This window comes from Desmodus rotundus, chromosome 3 (genome assembly GCF_022682495.2).
Source record: "Desmodus rotundus isolate HL8 chromosome 3, HLdesRot8A.1, whole genome shotgun sequence".
In the NCBI taxonomy this organism is placed as follows: Eukaryota; Metazoa; Chordata; class Mammalia; order Chiroptera; family Phyllostomidae; genus Desmodus; species Desmodus rotundus.
The window spans coordinates 164010622-164033230 of NC_071389.1; the positions used below are offsets into that span (position 1 = coordinate 164010622).

Consider the following 22609-nt stretch of genomic DNA (forward strand, 5'->3'; position numbering starts at 1 on the left):
TGAAGCATGGGCCAAGACAAACCATTCATATGGAAAAGCCACAGGAAACAGCTGGGGTGGGCCCAATAGTTGCATGGGGCAGGGCCTCAGGAAATCACCAGGGTGGGGAAACAGCGTGAGCCAGGCTGATGGAGTCTCAGATATGGAGCCAGCCTGCTGGTTCTGTGGCTCTGTGAAGGGAGGACTCACTAAAAGAACAGTGGCCCCTGCCAGCATTTCTGTCTGGGCTCCCATAACTATTGCCTTGATACTGGACAATTTAGTTCCTCCCTATACGTCTCTGATGCCTGTCAACCTGCTGCTCCTATGCTGGAGCTCAGAGGAAGTGAGTATAAGTAAATCTGTGCATGGACCCTTTGAGAGGAACTGCCTGAGACTCCAGCACTTTCTGTCTTCCACAGTTTCAGTCCCTGTTGGTTTTTACAGCCAGAAGTTATGGGGACTTCCCTGCCTGGTTCTGGAACCCTGGGCTGCAGAGCTTAGTGTGGGTCTGGGACCCCTTGCTCCTGAGATATCCCTCCTGATTTTTATCTGCCACACGTGGGAGTGGCACCAGCCCATTCCCCATCTCTGCCCCTCCTACCATTCTCAGTGTGGTTTCTTCTTTAATTCCATAGTTGCAGGATTCCATTCAGCTCAGTTTTTTATGGCTCTGAGTGATGGTTGTTCTATAGCTTGGTTGTAATTTTGATGTGGTTATGCAAGGAGGCGATCTGTGTTTATCTATGCTGCCATCTTGATTGGGAATACATTTGATTTTTGTATATTGATCTTCTACCCTGCAACCTTGCTGAACATGTTTCTTATTTCTAATTTTTTAGAGGATTCTTTAGGGACACTTTGTACACAATATTACACAATCTACAATTTTAGTTTTACTTCTTCCTTTCCAACATGAATGCCTCTGATCTCTTTTTCTTCCCTAATTTCCATGGCTGAAACCTCCAGTCCAATGCTGAATAGAAGTGGCAACAGCAGACATCCTTGTCTTGTTCCTCTACTTAGGGGGAAGACAATTGGTGTTTCACCATTAAGTATGATATTAGCTGTGGGAGTTTTTATAGGTGCCCTTTATCAGGTCAAAGAAGTTCCCTTCTATTCCTAGTTTGTTAAATGGTTTTATCATGAGTACTGGTTTTTGTCGAATGCTTTTTCTGTATTGAGATGACTATGTGGTGTTTGTCCTTTTTTCTATTGATATGTCATAGGCAGAATAATGCCCCTACCCAGAAATGTCCATGTTCTAACACCTATAACATAGACATGGTATGCTGTATAAGGTTGCAGGTAGAATTTAAAAATTGCTTATCAGTTGACCTTAAAATGAGGGAATTATTCCTGATTATCCAGGTGGGCCCAATATAATCATAAGAGCCCTTAAAAGTACAGGGGGGAGGCAGAAGATGGAGAATGCTAGAGAGAGTGTGAGAAGGATGCTGTCCAGTGCTGTTCACTTTGAACATGGAGGAATGCAAAGAATGTGGTAGCCTCTAGAAGCTGGAAAAGTCAAAGAGGTGGGTCCTCCCCCAGAGCCTCCAAGAAGAAAGGCTGACCTGCTAAAACCTGATTTTAGCCCAGTGAGACCCATTTTGGAATGCTGACTCCAAAACTCTACAGTAATCAATTTGTGTTCTTTTAAGCCATCAAGGTGGTGGTAATTTATTACAACAGCAATAGGAAACTAATACAGTGTGTTACATGAATTGATTTTCAGATGTCAAATCAGTCTTGCATTCCTAAGATAAGCCCCAGTTGATCATGGCATATAATCTTTTTTAAATGTTGCTAGATTTGGTTTGCTAGCATTGTGTTGAAAATTTTTCAGTACATATTGATAAGAGATACTGGTCTGTAGTTGTGTGTGTGTGTAGTCGTGTGTGTGTGTGTATGGTGTCTTTGTCTGGCTTTGGTGTCAGGTTAATACTGAGAAGTGCTATTTCCTCTACTATTAGTATGGCCACTCTTGTTATAGTTGCTATTTACATGATACATCTGTCCATCCTTTTACTTTCAACCTATTAGAAACCTGTTTTAATCTAGATTTCCTATAGAATAGATTTCAAGTTGTTCTGTTCTAGTAGCTGCTCCTTCCTCTAACATTTTTGGACATGTTGCAGCTTCCCAAGGTGCTTTACCATACCTGTTGGCTTTCTTTAATCCTGCTCACTCCTTTGTACATAGATGTTTCATTAAACCCTGTTCAAACACCTCCCTTTAGTCTGTCATCTATTTCCTCATAGGAGCCTGTGAGAAAAGCCATACACAGATTGACAATGAAATTACTCCATTACTCTTTGGTGGAATTACAGAGAAAGCAATGTATGTGTGTTTTTTAAAGGTATTACCATGGTCCTGACTGGTGTGGCTCTGTGGGTTGGGAGTCATTCTGCAAACGGAAAGGTCACAGGTTCAATTCCTCGTTAGGGCACATGCCTGGGTTCTGGGCCATCCCCAGTGGGGGGCTTGCAAGAGGCAACCAATCATTGTCTCTCTCATGTCGATGTTTTCCCTTTCTCCCTCCCTTCCCATCTCTCTAAAAATAAATAAGTAAATAAATTTAAAAAAATAAAAGTATGACTATGATATGTGCACTGCAAGGGTCACCATTAATTGTATTTTTAGTTGTATACTATACTTTTTTATTGTATTTTACTGTTTATGCTATTATAGTTGTCCCTGCTTTTTCTCCCTTTGCCCACCTCCACCCAGCCCCTTCCCCCTCTCTCAGGAATTATATACTATCATCTCATTTAGTCCTTTAAATAATCCTATGAGATATAACAGTTATCATCATCCCCAGTCTATGCACGAGGACACATGAAGTATCTCTGATTACTGTGAATTAATGTATTGTCACTGTTTCCTTTTGTAGATCATTCCAGAGAAGTCTTGGAGCAATTAGGAGGCCCAAGCAAATTAAAGCAAGTGACGTGGACTGTTTACTGATGCTTATCAAAGCTGTAGTCTCCATACTATCAGGAACTGGTGGTCTCGGAAATTGACTTTCCAACAGTGTGGTTTGTGACTTACCAGACTCTTAAACGCTTTAATAGTGCTATTATTCTGTGTTTGTTTGATGAGTCATTGTTTTTGAATGGTAATCCTAGCATGCCTTCTGATGGACTTGGGGTGGGGGGGGGGGTGAGGGCAGTGTTTGTTTCTCAAATAACAACGTTTGTAAATTACCTGTTTTCCCTGGAGATTTCCTTTTCCTACCTAGATGCTTGAGCTTTTGTAAAAGAAACGTGTACCAATGTGGATAACTTCTAAGTGAAGGTATTTCTAAAAGCATAATTACCTTTCTAGCTATTTTATGGCTCCTGCCTTCCTGATACATTTGAATGCCCATTGGCCAAAAGCAAAGGTGAACAAATGCCTGTAAATTCTTTACTGAATTTAATATTTCAATGAAACAAAGAAATATCGTATTTAATGTCATAATCCATGACATCACACCCCTTAGCCCTTCAGCATATGAAATGTTATTGAGGCCCTTGCCCAGTCACTTATTCCACTGATTTTTATGACTCCTGTTTCTAAAAAGGGTTCCCAGACCCAATTCCAACATGTGGTGGGGGGATAGAGTCAGATTCTATTCTATGCTGGAGACTGAAACAGAGTCCACAGGTTAAGGATTCAGTGCTACAAGACTGCCCCCTGCAGCCCTCCCCACACACATACACTTCAGATGCCTGTTGCCGGTTGTCACCTGTGCTTCTGACCAACTGGCTACAAATTGGAGGTTCCCAGGACCCCTTCCTTGGGTTGGATTATTTCCTAGAAGGACTCACAGAACTCAGGAGAACCTGTTTATTTACTAGATTACTAATTTGTTACGAAGAATAGTAAAGGCTAAGAATCAACAGCCCGATGAAAAGATACACAGGGAGAAGTCACAAAGGAACCTTCTGTCCTCACGGAGCGTGGGCCCAGAGCGGTGACAGGTTAGAAGGCTTCCAGAAGCTCTCTGAACCCCCTCCTTGTGGTTTTTATTATTTTTATTTTTAATCCCCACCTGAGGATATATTTATTGACATTAGAGAGAAAGAGGAAGGGAGAGAGAGAGAGAAAAACATCATCGTGAGAGAGAAACACAGATCAGTTGCCTCCTGCAAGCACCCAGGTATCAAATCCGCAACCCGGGTATGTGCTGTGACCGGGGATCAAACCCACAACCGTTTGGTATACGGGACAGCACTCCAAGCAACTGAACCACCCATCCAGAGTCTTGGGGATTTTTATGGAGGACTCATTACTTGGCAAGATTAATTTATTCATTGATTACTGGTGATTGATTCAACCTCTAGCTGCTCTCACCTCCCCAGAAAATAGGTGTGGGACTGAAGGCTCCAACCCTCTATTCAAGGCTGGTTCATGGCAACCAGCCCCCATCCTTAGGTGCTTTGCAAAAGTCACATTCATTAACATAAACCTAGTTACAATAACAAGATACCCTTTCATCTTTATGGCTCTGTTTTCAGGAACTGAGAATAAGGGACCAAATTTATAATAAAAGATGCATCATTGATCTTATTCCAGGAAATTCCAAAGGTTTGGGCAGTATGAGCCAGGAATTGTGGATGAAGACCAAATATTTTGGACATCTGAAAAACCAAATATATATTTATATACCACAATATCACATTTCCCAACTACTGCTCTCCATCTATGAACCTTCTCCCTCAAAAAGTGCATTCAGGAATGGGTAAGAATGAGTAAACACAGAAAACTACCCTTACAGAGGTGTATCCTGAAGCTCTACTGGTTCCGCATTGTGAAGTGAACAGCACAGGTCTTACTTCTCAAATGAATGTATTTACTCTTCTAGTCACGAAACCCTCTGAAGTAGACTATGCTTAAACTACCCCCAAATTCGGCATTTCTTGTGCCATGAGCCTGTCTCAGTGGTACTTTCTTAAAGATTTCTTATTTTAACTCTGATATAGGAAAAAACAAGGAAAGTATGGTATGGTAAATTTCTTATACTGTTTAGAGGAAGTATTTACATATTCAGCTCTATTCATTACTTTATAAATGTGGTATATTTATAGTGTGGAGCTAGATATATAGATACATAATGCACCACCAGGCTACATTTTATACTTAACATGTAACATATACAGTGGTGGCGTTTATAGCAGTCTTAAATTAGAGAATAGAAAATACAGAACATATAATTAGTACAAAATTACAAGACCCAAAGGTAAAAACTAGGTCTCCCTCCCACCCCAGTCCACCAGTTATCTGGTGCCCTCTCAGAAGACAACCACCATTACCAGTTTCTAATTTATCTTTCCAGGGGTATTCTATGTATACTGCAAGCAAATATGTATTTTATACACATACATACAGACCCAAAAAGATTCTGCAGGCTTTGCTAGAAAAAAATGACAAAAGATTTATTCAAGGGTCTTAAAGTTTGCAAACTGGAAATACAGCTAGGCAAAAACCCAGAAATATTCCAAAGAAGAAAAGTTAAGCGTTGTTAAAGTAAAAGCCATGTCCTTGAGAACGATCATTCCGGCATTCTCAGCCATATGATTGGTCCAGGGTGGTTACCAGCCAGTGTCAGAGGTCTGGATGATGGATGCCAGGGAGCCTGGAGGATGGGCACCAGGAGGCCTGGGCACATCCTGAGTCCTTTAGGTGGTAGTCAGAGGGTTATTCGAAGGTAAATAAATCTCTGGGCATTGACATGGGCCTGGAAAATTCAAAAGTTTAAGTTTCCAGGGTAGTTAAGACAAGAAAAAAATCATTTCCTTATGCCTCACACTTCATAATGTTAATAATTTAGCAGCTTGGTTAAAGTGATTCCATTTTGTATTTTCCCTATCTTCATTCTTTTCCTCAATATATACACACATCTTTTTTACAAAGTGGAATACTACACGCATTCTTCTTCACATTGTTTCTCACTTACATCATAGTGTTTTTTATTGATACATAGGATCCTCAAAACCTGGGACATGTAGTGGGGGCATCATCAATTTCTCAGAGGCATAAGGTGTTAGTACAGAGTAGGTAGGAAATTTTAACATCTTTTTTTCATCCATGGTTGTCAAATTCAGGCCCTAGTATGTACTAAATACTATATTCTTCCATATTTTGCATTATGTTTAATTAAATAACACATCATATAGTTGTCCTTAACTCCAGAAACAGACTCTGCTACAATATCAAATTCTCTCCACAACTTAAATTACATGTTGCTACCAGTTGCGTATTGCCTTCTATAATTGTACTCCTAGAGCAGTAACACTAGAAAAAATTACAGATACAGATTTATATATTTGGCATAATGCAGAACTAGTTACATAACAAAAGCTGACAAAACTTTAAACCTTCATATTTCGGGAACAACATTTGCCATTTAATAGGAACTGCAATCTTCAAACTGGAGAGTCTTTTAGGGTTAAACCCAAACATAGCTACATCCATCCTTGGAAGCAGCTGGACAACTCAAGGCTGGAATTCCCACACTGTGCTTGTTGTCAGTCCATTGTTTTCCTGCCTCGTAGGTTCTGGAAGTGAATATTCTACCACTTTGTGCAGCTGATGCCGAATGCTGTGTCCTCTGAACTGGGGTCGGCCAGGGTCACCAATCAGTACTTGAGTTCTGTGGGTCCTACAGCAGTCCTTCAGCCATCGATGAAGACTGTCTGCAAGGTCTTCATCATAAAACATATCTCCGAGCACAATAAGGTCCCACTTATCTTGTTCCAAATCCAAAACATTCTTGGTTAAAATGGGGAAAGGATCCAGTTGGTTCAATTCACAATTTAGTGTGATAGCCATTCCTGCAACTTTAAAAAAGCATGTGGTGGATGGGTATATGCTAGGTTGTTTTAATTCCCTATTGATTAATTTAAGTATCAATAATTTAGAAAATCTCCTACCAATGTTTCTTCCCTTTTTTCTTGAAAGATGTTTTTAGGTAAGGAAGCCTAAAGTATATATGCCAATGTAAGCTATTTATTGAGATTTTCAAATATATGAATGGATATCCCAAATATAAAACAAACAGTACAATATACCTGGAAATGTTGGGGTTTTAAGGAACATTTGCCAATCTCAAAACCACAAGGGTTGATTTGTTACAGGAGACAGGGAAACCAGCCTCATGCTTGAACAAGGTGATAAGTTAAAACTGGGTTCCCTGTGTAAGGATCTTCAAGGACTAGGTCCTTGGTGAAAGGGAGGACTGGGAGGAAATCAGATAAAATTAAAACTTACCTGCCTCAGCTTGGCTTCTAATGCAACAAAACTGCCCTCAAAGACACAGACCCATCCTCACTTGGGTTTAGGATCAAATAAACTCAACTATATATTTCAATAAATTCCTGGCCCAGGAAGTAACAGTAAGTGTTCTCAGGTTGCTATCACTTGGAGACATGTGACACATAAATACAAATCCTGGGGGAAAATGCACTGTCAACTTATGCCTCACAGAATTCCCACAGGTAATGTCCTGCTGACTGTAAGTTCACAATATCGTATCATAAAATGCACATGGGTACAAGCTATCATGTTGAGGCATCTGTAGATATTTATCCTGGAAGGGAAAGAGGATGAGTTTACATAGTTTTAAATATGGAATCCTTACTGGGGTCTATGTCATTGGCCAAGATCCTGGATGCCCCTCTCATCTTAGCAGCGATAGCTGTAGCTCCACATCCACTCCCAAGATCTAACACAGATCTTCCTCTGACAACATCGGGATTATCCAAAAGATACCTAAATTAGAAAGAAGGGGAAAAACGTTATCTAAGAGATGGGGGAAACTCAGTAAGAGCTGTCCAAAAAAATAATTCCTTTGGGTTCAGTGGACAAAGAAATAGTGAAACTTCGCAGAAGAACTTGATCCAACCGTAGCAAGTTTGGCCTGACTAGAGTGAGACAAAATGTTGACCTTGAGAGCTAGACAAAGGTGGCAGACAGAGGACCTGGAGGGAGGGAGCTTAAAAATGCAGATTCAAGTCATGAGTTCACCTGAGCTGTCAATAAATCACTAGAGAAGAAAATTCCCTTGAGCCCATTCGTTCACTCACATCTAGTTCTTTGGGAAACTGAGAAGAGGCAATGATGGAAAGGGCTTGAGGCTTAAGGAGCAACATTTATAGGATTAAACTAGGAGAGCCGAAGGACTGGGGCTGTAGGTTCCATCTGGGAGCTCTGCACTGGCCATACATTATGAACCATGAACCTGAGAACAGTGTGAGATCTGCATATTTATAGCTATCTCCGGCCTTGACAGCTGACCCTAGGATTTCTCTTGGGGAAAGATCTGTATTGGGATAAATACCTTGATAAGCTTGGAGTAAAACTATGTAACAAAGCAAACCAAAATTTTAAAAATGCTTAAACTGCTCTAAATTAAGAAAACAAGAGGAACGTTGGGTTTTTCTGTTTCTTTGTAAGGGGCAGGGAGAATGCAGAGTTGGAAGGCACGGAAGAGCGAGGTACTATCCTTAAAGGTTCCCATTTCAGTTAGGGCAGTACCTAGACAGGGCTTGGCCTCCTGGCCAGTAGATCGCCCAGTAGGGATCACTGTGGGGCCACAGGTCAGCTCTTTCCCACCAGAACTTGCATCTGGGGGTCAAAAGCCGCAACCGGATTTCAGGGGTGAGACTGCCACTGCTGGTGACTTCAGTGTTCTCCTCCAGGAACACTTTCATCTCAGGGTCCAAAGAGCTTCCGGGGCCTCCCCGGGGGCAGTGGCCCCAGGGAAATGAGGAAAGACCACTGCTTCTCAGGGCCTTCAGAAAGACACCACAGTGGGTCCCTGGAAACAGTGCAAATGCTCTCCAACCTGGGCTCAAAGCCATCGGTCCTCTTCCAAAACACAGGTTCTGTCACTGCTGTTGATGAGAGCTGCTCCTTATGGGCAAAGTATGTGAAGTCACCTGGAATCTCTAAGTCTCTAAAAACAGAAACAGGGCTGAAAATTCCAAGGGTCACAACACTTCTAAATCCTATTACATAGTAAGAAAATGTTACAGTATAAGCTCTGTAGCAGGTGATCCACAAGAACAAGTTCATTTTAGATCAAAGCATTGGTGCATCCATTTAGGAAAATCCAATCTTTTAAAAGCACGCTTTTTCACAACAATCCTTTTATAATAATTTCAAACAACAAATATACAAGCATTTTATTTTGAGAGAAATCTTCAGAAACAATGCTTGTTACATAAGATAAGGTATACCTTTAAAGTTCTTTTATACATTTAATCACTTACCTTTAAGCAGGCACAGTGCTTGGCAACTGTGAACAAAATAAAAGTCTGGGAAGCTTAGATTCTAGAGCTGGGATAGAACGATTAAAAAGCAAACACAGTTTTCGCCTTTGTGAAGTCAAGCCGAGAGTTGTGGAGGCTAACGAACCATAATTTTCTGTAGGCAGAGGTATACACATTACACTGACCACACTCCATTTCATTAATGATTGTCATAAGCATAAAACATCTATGTAAACAAGATTCAGGGTTTTCCCTTAAAAAAAAAAGACTGCAGATTTCATTGTAATAAAAGACTATCAACTCCCAAATCTCTTTCTATAAATATATGTGGTGATTCATCTTTACCAAGCCTGGGTTGAAAAGACTTGTTCTAAAAAAAAACACTTTCTAAAGAAAAAGTAGGAATGAGGAACAGCAGTTGAAACACAATTATACACACAGTTGTTTGTGACCTCTGGCCTGTTCTGCCTGAATGTTTTTAAACAGTCTTATATCCCCCTAAGTATTTAGAGTAGGGGCCCACAACTCAAATGCCTACCCGGAGGCAGACTGGGGATGGTACAAGACTGATGCAGGCTGACTGCTGGGTAACAGGGCACGTGGAGGCGGCTTCCAAACCCCGGCGGGTAGGAGAGACAACCCATCGTGTTTCTCTCTCACATCGCGTTTCTCTCCGTCTCCCTTCCTTCCCCCCCCTCTCTCTAAAAACAAGCAAAGGTCTGGGCAGGGCAGGACGCCCGTCAGGCCACCTCAGCGGGTGTTGGTTATCTCGGGTCCAAGCCCCGGGAGGAGCCCGGGTCTCTAGCGGCCTGCCTCCCCATCGGTCTGTTAGGTGACCTGGGTTTTGGACACCTCGTCCTCCAGACGGACGCCCACCCAGCACAAATCGGTTATGAGTATGTGCTCATGTGGAGGACACGTAGTATAGTTATTAACTGATCAGGAGATAAGACGGGATAAAGTGGGAAAGTCCCAAAAATGTTTGTGACCAGGTATTTCCCTCCGAGGAGGACAGGAATCGATCTTAAAGGGACAGGTACAGTCTTCCTTTTCGCCTTACCTGGCTTTGCTAACACGGCCCTGGGAAGCGAAAGCACAGGGCGTGTCTGTCACACGCTCTTGCGCGTCTTTTTGCGTTTTTTTTTTTTTTTTTTTACAACTGTGCGTGGGTCCAGCTTCCCAAGCCAGAGGCTGGTGCAGAGCAGAACAGGCTGCAGCCGGGCTGCCGGCAACACGCTCCGCCCTCCTTCCCAGCAGCGCTTTCTCTAGCTTTTCCAGCGCTTTCTTAAAGGGGCAGAGAGGGGGCGAAACCAGAATGCGCCCTGACCTCGCTTTGTAAGGAGACGTCAAGTTCTGATTTCTAAAATATTCATTATTAAACCATTTATAACATTTGGTGCCAATCACACTTCTCCGCACTGGGCATAGAGTGGTTTGCAACATAGAGTATGCACTCTTTATGATGCTTGCATTGAACTGCAACTAAATCATAATGTAAGCCTCCCTTTTATAATTAATGCTAATAAGTGTACAATCTAAACCTTTTTGCAACTTAAATCAGTCAAGTTCTGGACCCAGATGTCCATCTTCCAACCAGACTCAGCTATCCCACTGGCCCCTCAACTCAACATATTCCAAAATTAACTCACCATCTCACCTGACCGCAGTTAAAACCTGCTCCACATGTGCCAAAGGGGGAAAAAAATTGTCTCAAACCAAGAACCAGGCAAATAATGTTTTTATTTCTAACATAGTAGTTTGGCAGCTGCCTGTTCAAAACTAGAGCTTGTTGCTTGGGTTCCCTGCTTCTGCCTTCTTTAGAGATGGGGTTTCTGCTGCTTCTGTTAACTGGAACCTGGTAAACGGGAATGAAACTCTTATTCCTATGAACAGTGCAAGGTGCATCCCCATCATCGGCTTCTTAGACGAATATAGTATATTTATTTCTGATAGGCTACACGCCTGGCATTTCATAGTATTCTGCTCTTCATTTCCTCTAAAATTACTAGTATGGTGTTTTTATGCCTGTGAATAAAACTATAGTCATTAATTTACTAGCTGCTTTTTTATTAACTGCTTACATATAGTTTTCTCAACTATACCTCCTCAATTCCATACACTCACCAATTCTCTTGCAAACAATAAACTGTAATACATGTCCAAGACCAATTTGTCTAAGAATTGTTTTTAACCAGCTTGTGTTGTACCCCAGTGAATGGCAAGAACATCCCAATCATTGCCCAAGAAGCCAGTGAGAGGAGCAGGTCTACCATTTCTACAAAAGAGGGTTTCCAGTAAAAATTTTGATGACCATTACTGACGATGAATTTAATAATGTAAAGACACCTTATCCAAAGCTTGGAACTAGAGATTGCTGGATCCTTTCCTTCCCTTCCTAGTTTCACATTTTAGCTTTGATTCACTTCTTTCCAACATCCCACCACCACCACCACCACTGCCCATTGCCTTATTTCTGCCTAATGAGAGCTTGCCTGAGTCCCTCTAACTAGGCTCTGTCTCCAATCCTGCCTTCTTCTGACCCACTCTTTATACTGCAGCTCAAATGGTCTGTTCTGAAATTTATATTCTTATAGTTCAGAAAAGGCCTTACATTCCTATAGTCCCAGATCCGCCAGAAAAATAGACACCTCCGTTTTCTGGTATCAAAATTTACCTAAATGCAACCAAGCAGACTTACCATCTGATAACAATTTGAACTGTCTCTGACCTTGTGATTGTGGTGGCCCAGAATGCATCACCCCAAGCTGTGCCTCTGTGGTATGCAGATTGTTTTGAGCTAAAGGTAACTTTAGCCACAGGCTCAAGAGAAACTTCTTAGAACTACCTAGAAGAATTTGAATTAGAGGCCTTGTCCATAAGAGATTAACAGAGATAACTTCTTATGACCTATCTGTAGGGCAGGCAAACTTCCATTTACGAAAGGTCTGCTGTTCTTGTCCTGCAGTGACCTTTTGAAGCCCCCAAGGCCCCTTACCTCATCCCTAGCTCACATGTCTTATATACCCATGTTTCCTTTCTATCTCTGAACCTCCATGCATGTATGGTAGAGACCGAAGTCTGTTATATATACGAAGTTATATATGACTCTGTTATATATGTGAAGTTCCCATTCTGATGTATGCATTACATTGTTATTTTCTTTTGCTAACCTGTCTCATGAAGAACCTTGAGAGGAAAGCAAAGTTCCTCCCCCACATGATTTTTGCTTTTAACCATCATCCTATATTTTTGTTCAGAGAGCTAGTTCTCTGAAAACAGATCTTTCTTGCAAGTGCAAGTCAAACAAAAATTTTTTCATACTCAAATTTTTCTTTAAATGTTTTTTAAATTTTTTTAATTTAATTTCTTTTTAGAGGGAAGGGAAGGAGAAAGTGAGGGAGACAAATATTAACATGTGGTTGCCACTTGCATACCCCCTACTGGGGATCTGGCCTGCAACCCAGGCATGTGCCCTGATTGGGAATCGAACCAGTGATTCTTTGGTTTGCAGCCCATGCTCAATCCACTGAGCTACACCAGACAGCTGGTTTTTTGTTTTTTGTTTTTAATTAGCAGTATGACCTCAGGTACATTATTAAACCTTCTTACTTGGGCATAAGAATTCTTTTGACCTGAGGGCAATTGAGTTCCTGAAATCCCTTATCTGCCTAAAGCAGGGCCTCCCGAAAGAACTCAGTTGTCCTAATCCTCCTTTCCAGGAGCAACTCTTCCCTTCTTGACTTGAAAAGTAGACACCACACTCAAACAGACATCTTCACCTCCCTAGGTGACGATATAGATGGGTGATGAATAGATGGGTGACTATCTCCCATCTGTTCTCCTAAGAGAGAATTTGTCTTTTTCTCCATTTATCTTTCCAAAAAGTCATTCCCATACATGCCCTTTCTCCCCTTCCCAGTTACCTACTAAGTTAGGTGTATAAGCCCCAAATTCTTTTTTTAATATATTTTATTGATTATGCTATTACAGTTGTCCCATTCCCCCCCCCTTCACTCCACTCCACCCTGTACTCTGTGACGCTGTATGTGGGGGAGGGGCCAAGAGTGGAGCAATGGCTCTTGCTCCACTCTCTGCCTGTTTTCAGTCACTCCCTCTGCTACCCACAATCAAATTGGGCCCTTCTGGTGCTGATTCCCAAGTGGATGGGCTTGTGCACGCTCTAGGCACCTGTGGGTCTCTCCAACGAACTCTCCTGTGAGGCTGGGAGTTTCTCCCACTGCCGCCTCAACCCCCACAGATGTTTTCGGTCAGAGGTTTGAGGCTTTATTTCCCTGTGCTAGAGCCCTGGGTTACGCAGTCTGTCACCCAGTCGCTGCGATTCCTCTCAGCCCAGCTGCCCGTCTCCATCCCTCCTATCGGTCTGGGCGAATGTTTCTTCTTTATCTCCTTGGTTGTTGGACCTCCATACAGTTTGATTTTCTGTTAGTTCTGGTTGTTCTTTGTTTTTACATTGTTGTTGTCCTTCTTTTGGTTGTGCAAGGAGGCGCAGTGTGTCTTCCTACACCTCCAACTTGGCTGGAAGTTATAAGCCCCAAATTCTGAATTCTCCTGTATGCATGCGTGTTGCATGTGTAAATTCTGGTTCTTCCCTCATTGATCTGTCTTTCGTCAGTATAATTCGCGTGTCCCAGACACCGAACATATGAGGGTAGAGGAAACTTTTTCCTCCCCTACAAAGTCAGTTTTCTTGTCTATAAAGTGTTGATGATAATAATGATAATATATTAGAGAATTTAATAAGACAAAAGTAAAGTGCTTAGCACAAGTTAATGGCATATAGTAAATGCTTGGTAAGTGCACTATTACTTTGATTATTATTATTGGAAATATAGAGATAGTGTTGGTTAAGGGGCAAGACTGGAGGCTGAAGATCAGGTTCTCTTTGTGTGTGTGTGTGTGTGTGTGTGTGTGTTTAATTTTAATTTTTTATTGTTATTCAATTACAGTTGTGTGGCTTTTCTCCCCATCCCTCCACCCCACCCCAGCCAAACCCCCATCCCTCCCCCACTTCCATCCTCCCCCTTGATTTTGTCCATGTGTCCTTTATAGTAGTTCCTGTGAAGATCAGGTTCTCAGCTAAGAGGATTAGACCTGAGTTTGAGAAAAGTATTTAAGCTGCAGGCGGCAAATAGGTTAGAGAGAGGCAGGACTGAAGACGGGAGACCACAAGTTTGAGGATACCGTGACGGTCCGAGCAATAATGAGGATCAGAACCAAGGCAATTGCAGCAGGGATGGGAAGAACTGGACACCTCTGAAAATGATTCAGGAGAAGCTATTAGCAGAAATTCCAGACTGACTAACTATGCTCACTTAACCGTAACGACAGACAACCGAAGGGCAATAGGTCAGTTTTGATTTCTCAGCCTACCTGTGCTCTTAATCACCATGCTATCTGATCATGGTCTCCCTTGCTTAAAATCCCCCCTGGCTCCCCAAGCCTTCAATATCAAAGCCAAATCCCTGATCAGGGTTTCCCAGGCTTCTATTGATCAGTGCCTACTTATCCATCCTGCTTGTTTCAAAACCCTCCGCTTCTCTACAATTTGCTTTCCTTGCACGGGACCCATTCTCTCACCCTAAGCCTTGCTTAAGACATCCAGTTGCCACGACCACCACACACACACCCCTCCTCACTGTCCCTAACCACTTCCTATCCTTCAGAACACACTTGGGCTGAAGGTCCTCTGAAAGCCTTCTCCAATACGCACACTGATCTTGACTTGTTCTTAGCTTCCTGCAGGGATAGTCAGGAAGGATGTTGTGCAGAACTGTCTGTCATTGCCTGGCTGCTGGCCTGGACTTACGGACGGACCACCTATTTCTCCTTTATCTTCTGGCATAGCTGGACACTCGAATTCTGTTCAATGAAAGAAAAAGCAGATAAATGAGTAAATTAACAAATACCACATATCAGTGTCTCATTTTAAAACGTTAACAGCTTTATTGAGTCATAAGGGACACACAATAAACTTCACAAATTTAAAGTGTGTAACTTAATGTTTTGACATATGTGTACACTCACGAAACCGTCACCAGTATCGAGGCAGTGAACCTATTTAGGATGCCGTGTTGTCCCTCCCTTCTGCCCTTCCCCACATTCTCCCACATGCAAGCAGCCACTGATCTGCTTTCTCTCACGATAGATGAGTTTGCGTTTTATAGATTTTTATACGAATGCAATCACACAGCATGTAGTCTTTCTCTTTCACTCAGCATGGTTATTTTGAGATTCATTCATGTAGTTTTGTGCATCAATAGCTCATTCCTTTTAGTTGCTAAGTAGTGTTCCATTATATGTATATATAAAATTGTCTATCTATTTACCTACTGATGGGTGTTTGGGTTTTTCTGGGTTCTCTTGTTGTTGTTGTTACATGTAAAGCTGTTACAACGAAAGCTGATATAGACACTTGCGTTCAAGTCTTTGTATGGGCCTCTGCTTTAGTTTCCACTGGGTAAATACTTAGGAGTTGAGTGGCAAAATCAGATGGTCATGTGATCAACTACAAACTTTTCCCCAAATGGTTGTTGTTTACATTCCTCCATCAGTGTAACTGAATTCCAGTCCCCACATCCTCACCAACTCTTGTTGTTGTCTGTTTTTTTGATTATAGCCATCTTAGTAGGTATGAAACTATATCTCAGATATCTCATGTGGTTTTAATTTGCATTTCCCCAATGACTGACAACTTTTGAGCATTTTTCCATGGCCTCATTTGCCATCTATCCATCTTTTATTCAAATTGTGTCTCATTTTATTTAATCTTTTAAAAGACTTCATTTTGTCTGTGTGATTTTTGTACATTTCCTTTTATTGGTTTCTTATCTACTATTTGAGGTTAACGATCCTCTAGTTAGTCACTAGGCAAACTTCTAAACACAGGTTCTTAAGTCATTTCTAAAAATGCTGATTGCTAGCTCTTTGAGATCAGTTTGCTGTAAAAGATACTGAGCTCCCACTGAGAATTGAAATCTTTAATTAACTAAAGCTATAGTGCCATCTAGTGATAATTTAGCTTTGTATTGTCCAGGTGTATCTGTAAAATGGTTAAAAAAAAAGTGTACTTCCAGTAATGATGGTGGCATAGGCAGACTGGGCTCACCACTTTGCACAACCACTTCAAAATTCCAACTAAAATACAGAACAACCAACACTCAAACCATCAGAAATGGAGTTGAATTGAAGTCTGACAACTATGGAATTAAAGAAACCACATCCATCCAGACTGGTAGGAGGTGTGCAGATGCAGAATGGGCTGTTCCCTCACCCACTTGTGGTGAATAAAAATTCGGGAGGGATATCTCGGGAGCAAGGACCCCCAGCCCCACACCAGGGCCCCCAGCCCAGGGTTCCAGTACCAGGAAGATCAGTCCCCTCAACTTCTGGCTGCAAAAACCAGTGGGGATTGAGTCAGTGAAAGAAACTTCTGGAGGCCCAAACAGTTCCTCTTAAAGAACCCACACATGGACTCACCCACTCAGACTCACTCCCTCTGAGCTCCAGCACTGGGGTGGCAGCTTGAAGGGCACCAGTAGTATACAGGGAGAAACTGGAGTGTCTGGCATAAAGGAGAACAGAGGCGATTGTCCCTTTTCTAAATCCTCCCCCCACAGAGCTGGCAAGCTGGTGCCACATCTGAGACTCCATTAACTTGGCTAACACTGTTTGACCTTCCTTGGAGATCCCCAGAGACTCTGCCCCACACAACTTATGGGCCCACCCAAGCTGCTTTTCCATAAGAATGGCTGGTCTTGGCTCATGCTTCACAACTTCCTAAATCATATCAAACAAGCAACAGCTGGATTCAGTGAGCCCCAGGACAGCACTAGCAGCAGTTAGCCTAGATTCACAGCTTGGCTTTGCCTGGGATCTCCAAGCCCAGCACAAGCATTCTCAGATTGCTTTACAGCTCAGGCAGGGTGGCCCTGGGAAAAACACAGGTGGGGGTTGACCTTGGCCTGCACCACCCGGGAAACCCCAGGGTCAGCGCACCCAGTGGACAGTTACAGACCATGTCAAAGCACCACCACCCTGCCCCTGCACAGCTTATCCTCCATGGAGGATGGAGGTGGTGGTCAGTGGTCACAGCCAGTCCTTGCAGCTGACTGGCCTGGGTAAATCCTTCCCATCGATATGCCAACAGCAACTAAAGTTCAACAAAAAGAGGAGGGTGTACTCAGCCCACACAAAGGGCACACCTCAAGTACCCAGCTTGGGTGATAGGGAAGGCTGTGCCACTGGACCCTACAAGACACCTACTACATGAGGCCACACTACTGAGACACAGAGTCAAAGCAGCCCTACCTAATACATAGAAACAAACACAGGGAGGCTGCCAAAACAAGGAGACAAAGAAACATGGCCCAAATGAAAGAACAGATCAAAAATCCAGAAAAAGAGCTAAACGAAATGGAGATAAGCAATCTATCAGATGCAGAGTTCAAAACACTGGCTATAAGGATGCTCAGGGAACTTAGTGAGGACCTCACCAGCATAGGAATGATCCAGTCAGAAATGAAGGATACACTAATTGAAGTAAAGGACAATATATAGGAAAACAACAGTAGAGTAGATAAAGCTGAGAATCAAGTCAATAATATGGAACATCATATTATGGATTTGATATGTGATTTGATATAATGGAACATGTGTTTTTCTTTCTTTCAAGGAAATAAAAAACAACCAATCAGAGGAACAAGAAGAAAAAGAATCCAAAAGATATGAGGATAGTATAAGCAGCCTCTGGGACAACTTCAACCATTCCAACATTCTCATCATAGGTGTACCAGAGGAGAAGATAAGAGGCAAGAAATTGGAAATCTGTTTGAAAAAATAATGACAGATAACTTCCCTCATTTGGTGAAGAAAATAGACATACGAGTCCAGGAAGCACATAGAGTCCCAAACAAGATGGACGCAAACAAGATGGAGGCAAAGTGGGTCATCATAATTGGCATTATAATTAAAATGCCAAAGATTAAAGATAAAGAGAGAATCTTAAAAGCAGCAAGAGAAAAGCAGTTAGTTACCTACAGGGGAGTTCCCATAAGACTATCAGCTGATTTCTCAAAAGAAACTTTGCAGGCTAGCAGGGACTGGCAAGAAATATTCAAAGTCAGGAAAAGCAGGGACTTACAGCCAAGACTGCTCTACCCAACAAAGCTATCATTTACAATCTAAGGACAGAAAAAGAGTTTCCTGGACAAGAAAAAACTAAAGGAGTTCATCATCACCAAATCATTATTATATGAAAGGTTAAAGGGACTTAAGAAAAAGAAAATCAAAACTATGAACAATAAAATGGCAAAAAAAACCCCACATATCTATCAACAATTGAATCTAAAATACAAACTAAGCAAATAAGAAGAACAGAGACAGAATCATGGATATGGAGAGCGTTTTGATGGTTGCCGTATGGGAAGGGGTACATGGGGATAGGTGAAGAGGTGAGGGGTGTAAGAAGGTAGGTAGTTACAAAATGCTGGGGTCCAGCCTCTGTGGGTCTCAGGGTCCCCAAAGGATGGACAACGCAGGCAAAGAATGAGGGGTCAGACACTAAGTTTGATGCCGGAGAACGGACAGCCCTTGTGGGTCTGACCGAACTCTAAGAGTTTAATCAAGCTTTATTTTTATAGGGATTTGTTATATGACATCAATGGAACAGGTGCATGGCATGATTTTTCAAGCAGAAGAGGTCTATACAGAAATACCAAGAAAATGTACAGGAAGTTCTACAGATTTATTCATACTAAACAAAGATTATTTTGACCAGGAGGGCTATCAATCAGACAACCACAAGTAACTACATGTACAAAGTTTCAAATGTCTATTGATCATTTGATGTCTAACAAAGTTTACAGAATTTGGCATTGGTCAAAAAGATACACTAGACTAGACAGCGGTTATATGTCTATAAAGGGCCTATGTGGTTAGGTTTTCTAACTCAGCCATCTATCTTCCTGTCTAGGTTCTTTCTTTATGCGCTTTGCAGGGGACGATCTTTGTATTTGTTCCCTCGTGCTTAAATCATAATAGTTCACCTATTTTCCTTGCGTTTTTACCCATCTAGTTCCGTCAATTATTACTCCTGTCCAAGGTATGGGGGGGAGTTGTACTAAGGGGGACATCTAGTAAAATTTTTCTCCATTTTTCGAGCAGCTGGCCTGCCCATTGTCTAATATTAATCTTCCAATAGGTAGGAGAAGTAGGCTGCGGAGGGGTTATAAGGGACTTTTGTTCTATGGCCAAGAAATCATTTTGTACAATTGCATTGGAATTCTGCAGATCAGTGGGCCCGAAATACAAGTGCTCAAAAATCCCACCACCTAGTAATAGCAAAGACAGACATGCAAGAAGAGATATGCAGGAAGTCCAGCCACAGTCGCCTCCGCTGTGCAGACACATCTCATCCATCCTGACTGTGTCAAGGGTCAGCTGTTGGTCGGCTCTGGACAACAAAATAGCCATGTAAAGTACATTACAGGAAATGGAGTAGACAAAGAACTTACATGCATGACCCATGGACATGAACAATGGTGGGGGGATTGCCTGAGGGAGTGGGGGATGCTGGGTGGAGGTGGGACAAAGGGAGAAAAATCAGAACAACTGTAATAGAATAATCAATAAAATATAAAAACATAAAAAGTAAAAAAGCCTAACTAAAAATAAAAGTGAAACTATAAAATAGATTTAGTTATGTGTAAAGAGCAAAGATTCTCACCCTTAATGTAACCACAAACTGGCATACTTGTTTTTCTTTAAACTTGTATATTTTTAATTACTATTTACATTCAGTATTATTTTGTATTTCAGGTGTACATTGGAATGCTTGTTTATTTAAGATTGGGCATAAATACTTATTGCTGATAATAGTTAAGGCCTGATGTTTAAGAAAGATTTGATGTCATTCATGACACATTCTCTGTATCTCTCTCTCACACAGACACACACACACACATACACACACTCCACAACTAATCCACCAGCAAATCTTGTAGACTCTACCTTCACCATATATTCAGAACTGCCCACTGCTCACCACCTACACTGCCTCCCTCTACAAGCCACCATCACCTCAGTCTGCATCACTGTAATAGGCTCCTAACCTCTGTATTTCGACCCCTGCTCTCTGTGGTCTACTCTCAGAAAAGCCAAAGGGATCCTTTTAAAAGGAAGGCAGGTCACGTAGATCCTCCACTGGAAAAACCTCCAATTGCACCCATCACATCTCTGACTTGTACTCCTACTATTTTCCCCCTGACAACAACTTTCCAAACACTCTGGACCCACCGTCTTATTGTTTCTCGAACGTATCTGGCTGCTTCCTGCTTCGGAGTGTTTTACACTTGGCTATACGGCCAGCCTGGATGGTCTTTCCTCAGATGCATGCACAACGAATCCCCTCATCCCCTTTAATTTTGTCCAGTGATTTTTCTGCATCAATCAAGATGACCATATGGTGCCTTCCCCTTCATTCTGTTATTATGCTGGTGAATTTGCATATGTTGAATCATCCTTGCCTCCCAGGAATAATTCCACTTAGTCATGATGTACAACCCTTTTAACATGCTGCTGAATTTGGTTTTCTAGTATTTCATTGCAGATTTTTACCCCTCATCTCCTTTAAGCATTTGTTCAAATGCTACCATCTTGACAAGGTCTGACTACCTTTTTTAAAGTTGTAATGCTTCCTTCCCTTGCTCTGCTTTTCTCCATAGACCTTCATCACTCATTCTGCTTATTGACCTCTCATGACGACAGGCACTTGCCATAAGGATAGGGATTTATTTCCTTTTTTTTTTCTTTTGATCTCTATTCACATATACTGAAATGCACAAATCCTAAGTGATTTGTCTCATGAGAGTTTTGATAAATGTATGCATGTTTGTAACCCACACTTACAGAGTACAGAACATTCCCATTGCTCCAGAAAGATCCTCCCTGCCCACTCCCCACCAGTTTCGCCCATCTGCCCACCTCCTCTCAGCAACCACCGTTTTGATTTCTATCACCATAGGTTAGTTTGACTTGTTCTAGAGTTTCATATAAATGGAATATACAGTGTGTACTCTTTTGGACCTGGCTTCTTTTGCTCAGCATCATGGTTTTGAAATTCAGCCATGTTGTTGCTTATATGGTACTCCTTTTTGTTATCCGGTGGTATTCCACTGTATGAACATACTTCGCCCTACCTATTTTTCTGTTTATTGACATTGGTTGACATTTGTGTTGTTTTCACATTGGGACCATTACAAATGAAGCTATAAAGCTGCTATGAACATTCTGGTAGAGCTCATATGTTTTCGTGTCTTTTGGGAGAATAGCAAGGAGTGAAATCGCTACACTGTAGGGCAGGTGTATGTTTAACTTCATAAGAAACTGCCCAACAGCTTCAGAATGGTGACACCATGTTAACATTCCCAGCAGCTGTGTGTAAGAGCCCCACATCATGAACTCTGGTGCCAGGCATTTCAAATTCAGCCATTCTAGTGGGTGTGGAGTGGTATCTCGTTGAGGGCTGTTGGGGTTTTTTTAAGATTTTATTTACTTATTTTTTAGAGAGGGGAAGGAAGGGAGAAAGAGAAGGAGAGAAACATCATTATGTGGTTGCTTTTTGCACATCCCCTACTGTGGACCTGGCCTACAACCCAGGCATGCGCCCTTTGGTTTGCAGGCCGACACTTGACCACTGAGCCACACCAGCCAGGGTTCATTGTGGTTTTTAATTTGCCTTTCCCTATGACTTATTTCCACATGCTGTTGAAGGCTGGGGTATTATCCATTTTATTGCTTTGTTTCCTACACATTAGAACAAAGTAATGCTCTCATACTAAGAGACCAATGAATATTTGTTGGATGAATTAATTAAAAATTTAATCTAAAATAAATAAATTACAATGAATTCAAGGTTATTAACCCTTTATAACACAGAGAACACTCTCTCTGATTTGAGTTTTGAAACCTTTCTTGAGAGGGAAAGAAAGGCTATTTTAGGAATGCTTTTAAACCCAGTTCAGATTTTCCCTCCTGAACTGATATCACACTGATAGGTATGGTAATTAGAACCTATCAGAGACGTAAAGTACAGCACAGGGAATGTAGCCAATGATACTGTAATAACTACGTGTGGTGACAGGTGGGTACTAGACTTACAGGGAGGGTCACTTCGTAAGTTACAGGAATGTCTAACCACGATGCCGCGCACCTGAGACAAATGTAATATTGCATGTCAACTACAATTGAAACATTCCAAAACGAAATAAAAAACTTGCCCTGGTCAATGCGGCTCAGTTGGACGGGCATCGTCCTACAAAACATAAGGTCGCTGGTTCGATGCCGGGTCAGGGCAC

The 22609-nt window shown here is 41.9% G+C and overlaps 2 protein-coding genes across 7 annotated transcripts in view; one reads left to right on the forward strand and one right to left on the reverse strand.

Annotated features, from left to right (window-relative positions):
• Positions 1-3061, forward strand: part of AMN1 (antagonist of mitotic exit network 1 homolog) — a 49929-nt gene extending 46868 nt beyond the window's left edge. Inside the window, exon 7 of the mRNA XM_024575437.3 lies at positions 2873-3061. Coding sequence (XP_024431205.2) covers positions 2873-2946 — 74 coding nt within the window. The 3' untranslated portion in view covers positions 2947-3061. The remainder of the gene's footprint in view (positions 1-2872) is intronic.
• Positions 3062-6054: 2993 nt separating this feature from the next.
• Positions 6055-10488, reverse strand: ETFBKMT (electron transfer flavoprotein subunit beta lysine methyltransferase). 6 transcript variants are annotated; one of them, XM_045184105.3, is made up of 5 exons: positions 9775-10285; positions 9237-9303; positions 8500-8920; positions 7604-7734; positions 6055-6803 (listed from the first exon to the last, which is right to left on the reverse strand). In XM_045184105.3, exons 3-5 carry the CDS (start codon positions 8823-8825, stop codon positions 6460-6462), a joined length of 801 nt encoding a protein of 266 aa, XP_045040040.2. In that variant the 5' UTR covers positions 8826-8920; positions 9237-9303; positions 9775-10285; the 3' UTR covers positions 6055-6459. The 6 variants fall into 6 exon arrangements, with proteins under 6 accessions (XP_045040040.2, XP_045040037.2, XP_024431521.2 ...); XM_045184102.3 differs by having other exon boundaries at positions 9237-9390; XM_024575753.4 differs by lacking the exons at positions 9237-9303; positions 9775-10285 and adding an exon at positions 10297-10488.
• Positions 10489-22609: the final 12121 nt, after the last annotated feature.

Bases quoted from the DNA above. Each gene is read 5' to 3' on its own strand.
- ETFBKMT (XM_024575753.4), bottom strand. From the start codon at position 8,825: ATGGCTTTGAGCCCAGGTTGGAGAGCATTTGCACTGTTTCCAGGGACC. The intron at 7,735-8,499 runs GTACTGCCCTAA...TTTCTAATTTAG, and splicing joins GGAGGCCAAGCCCTGTCTAG to GTATCTTTTGGATAATCCCG. The intron at 6,804-7,603 runs GTAAGGATTCCA...GCTTTTTTAAAG, and splicing joins GGCCAATGACATAGACCCCA to TTGCAGGAATGGCTATCACA.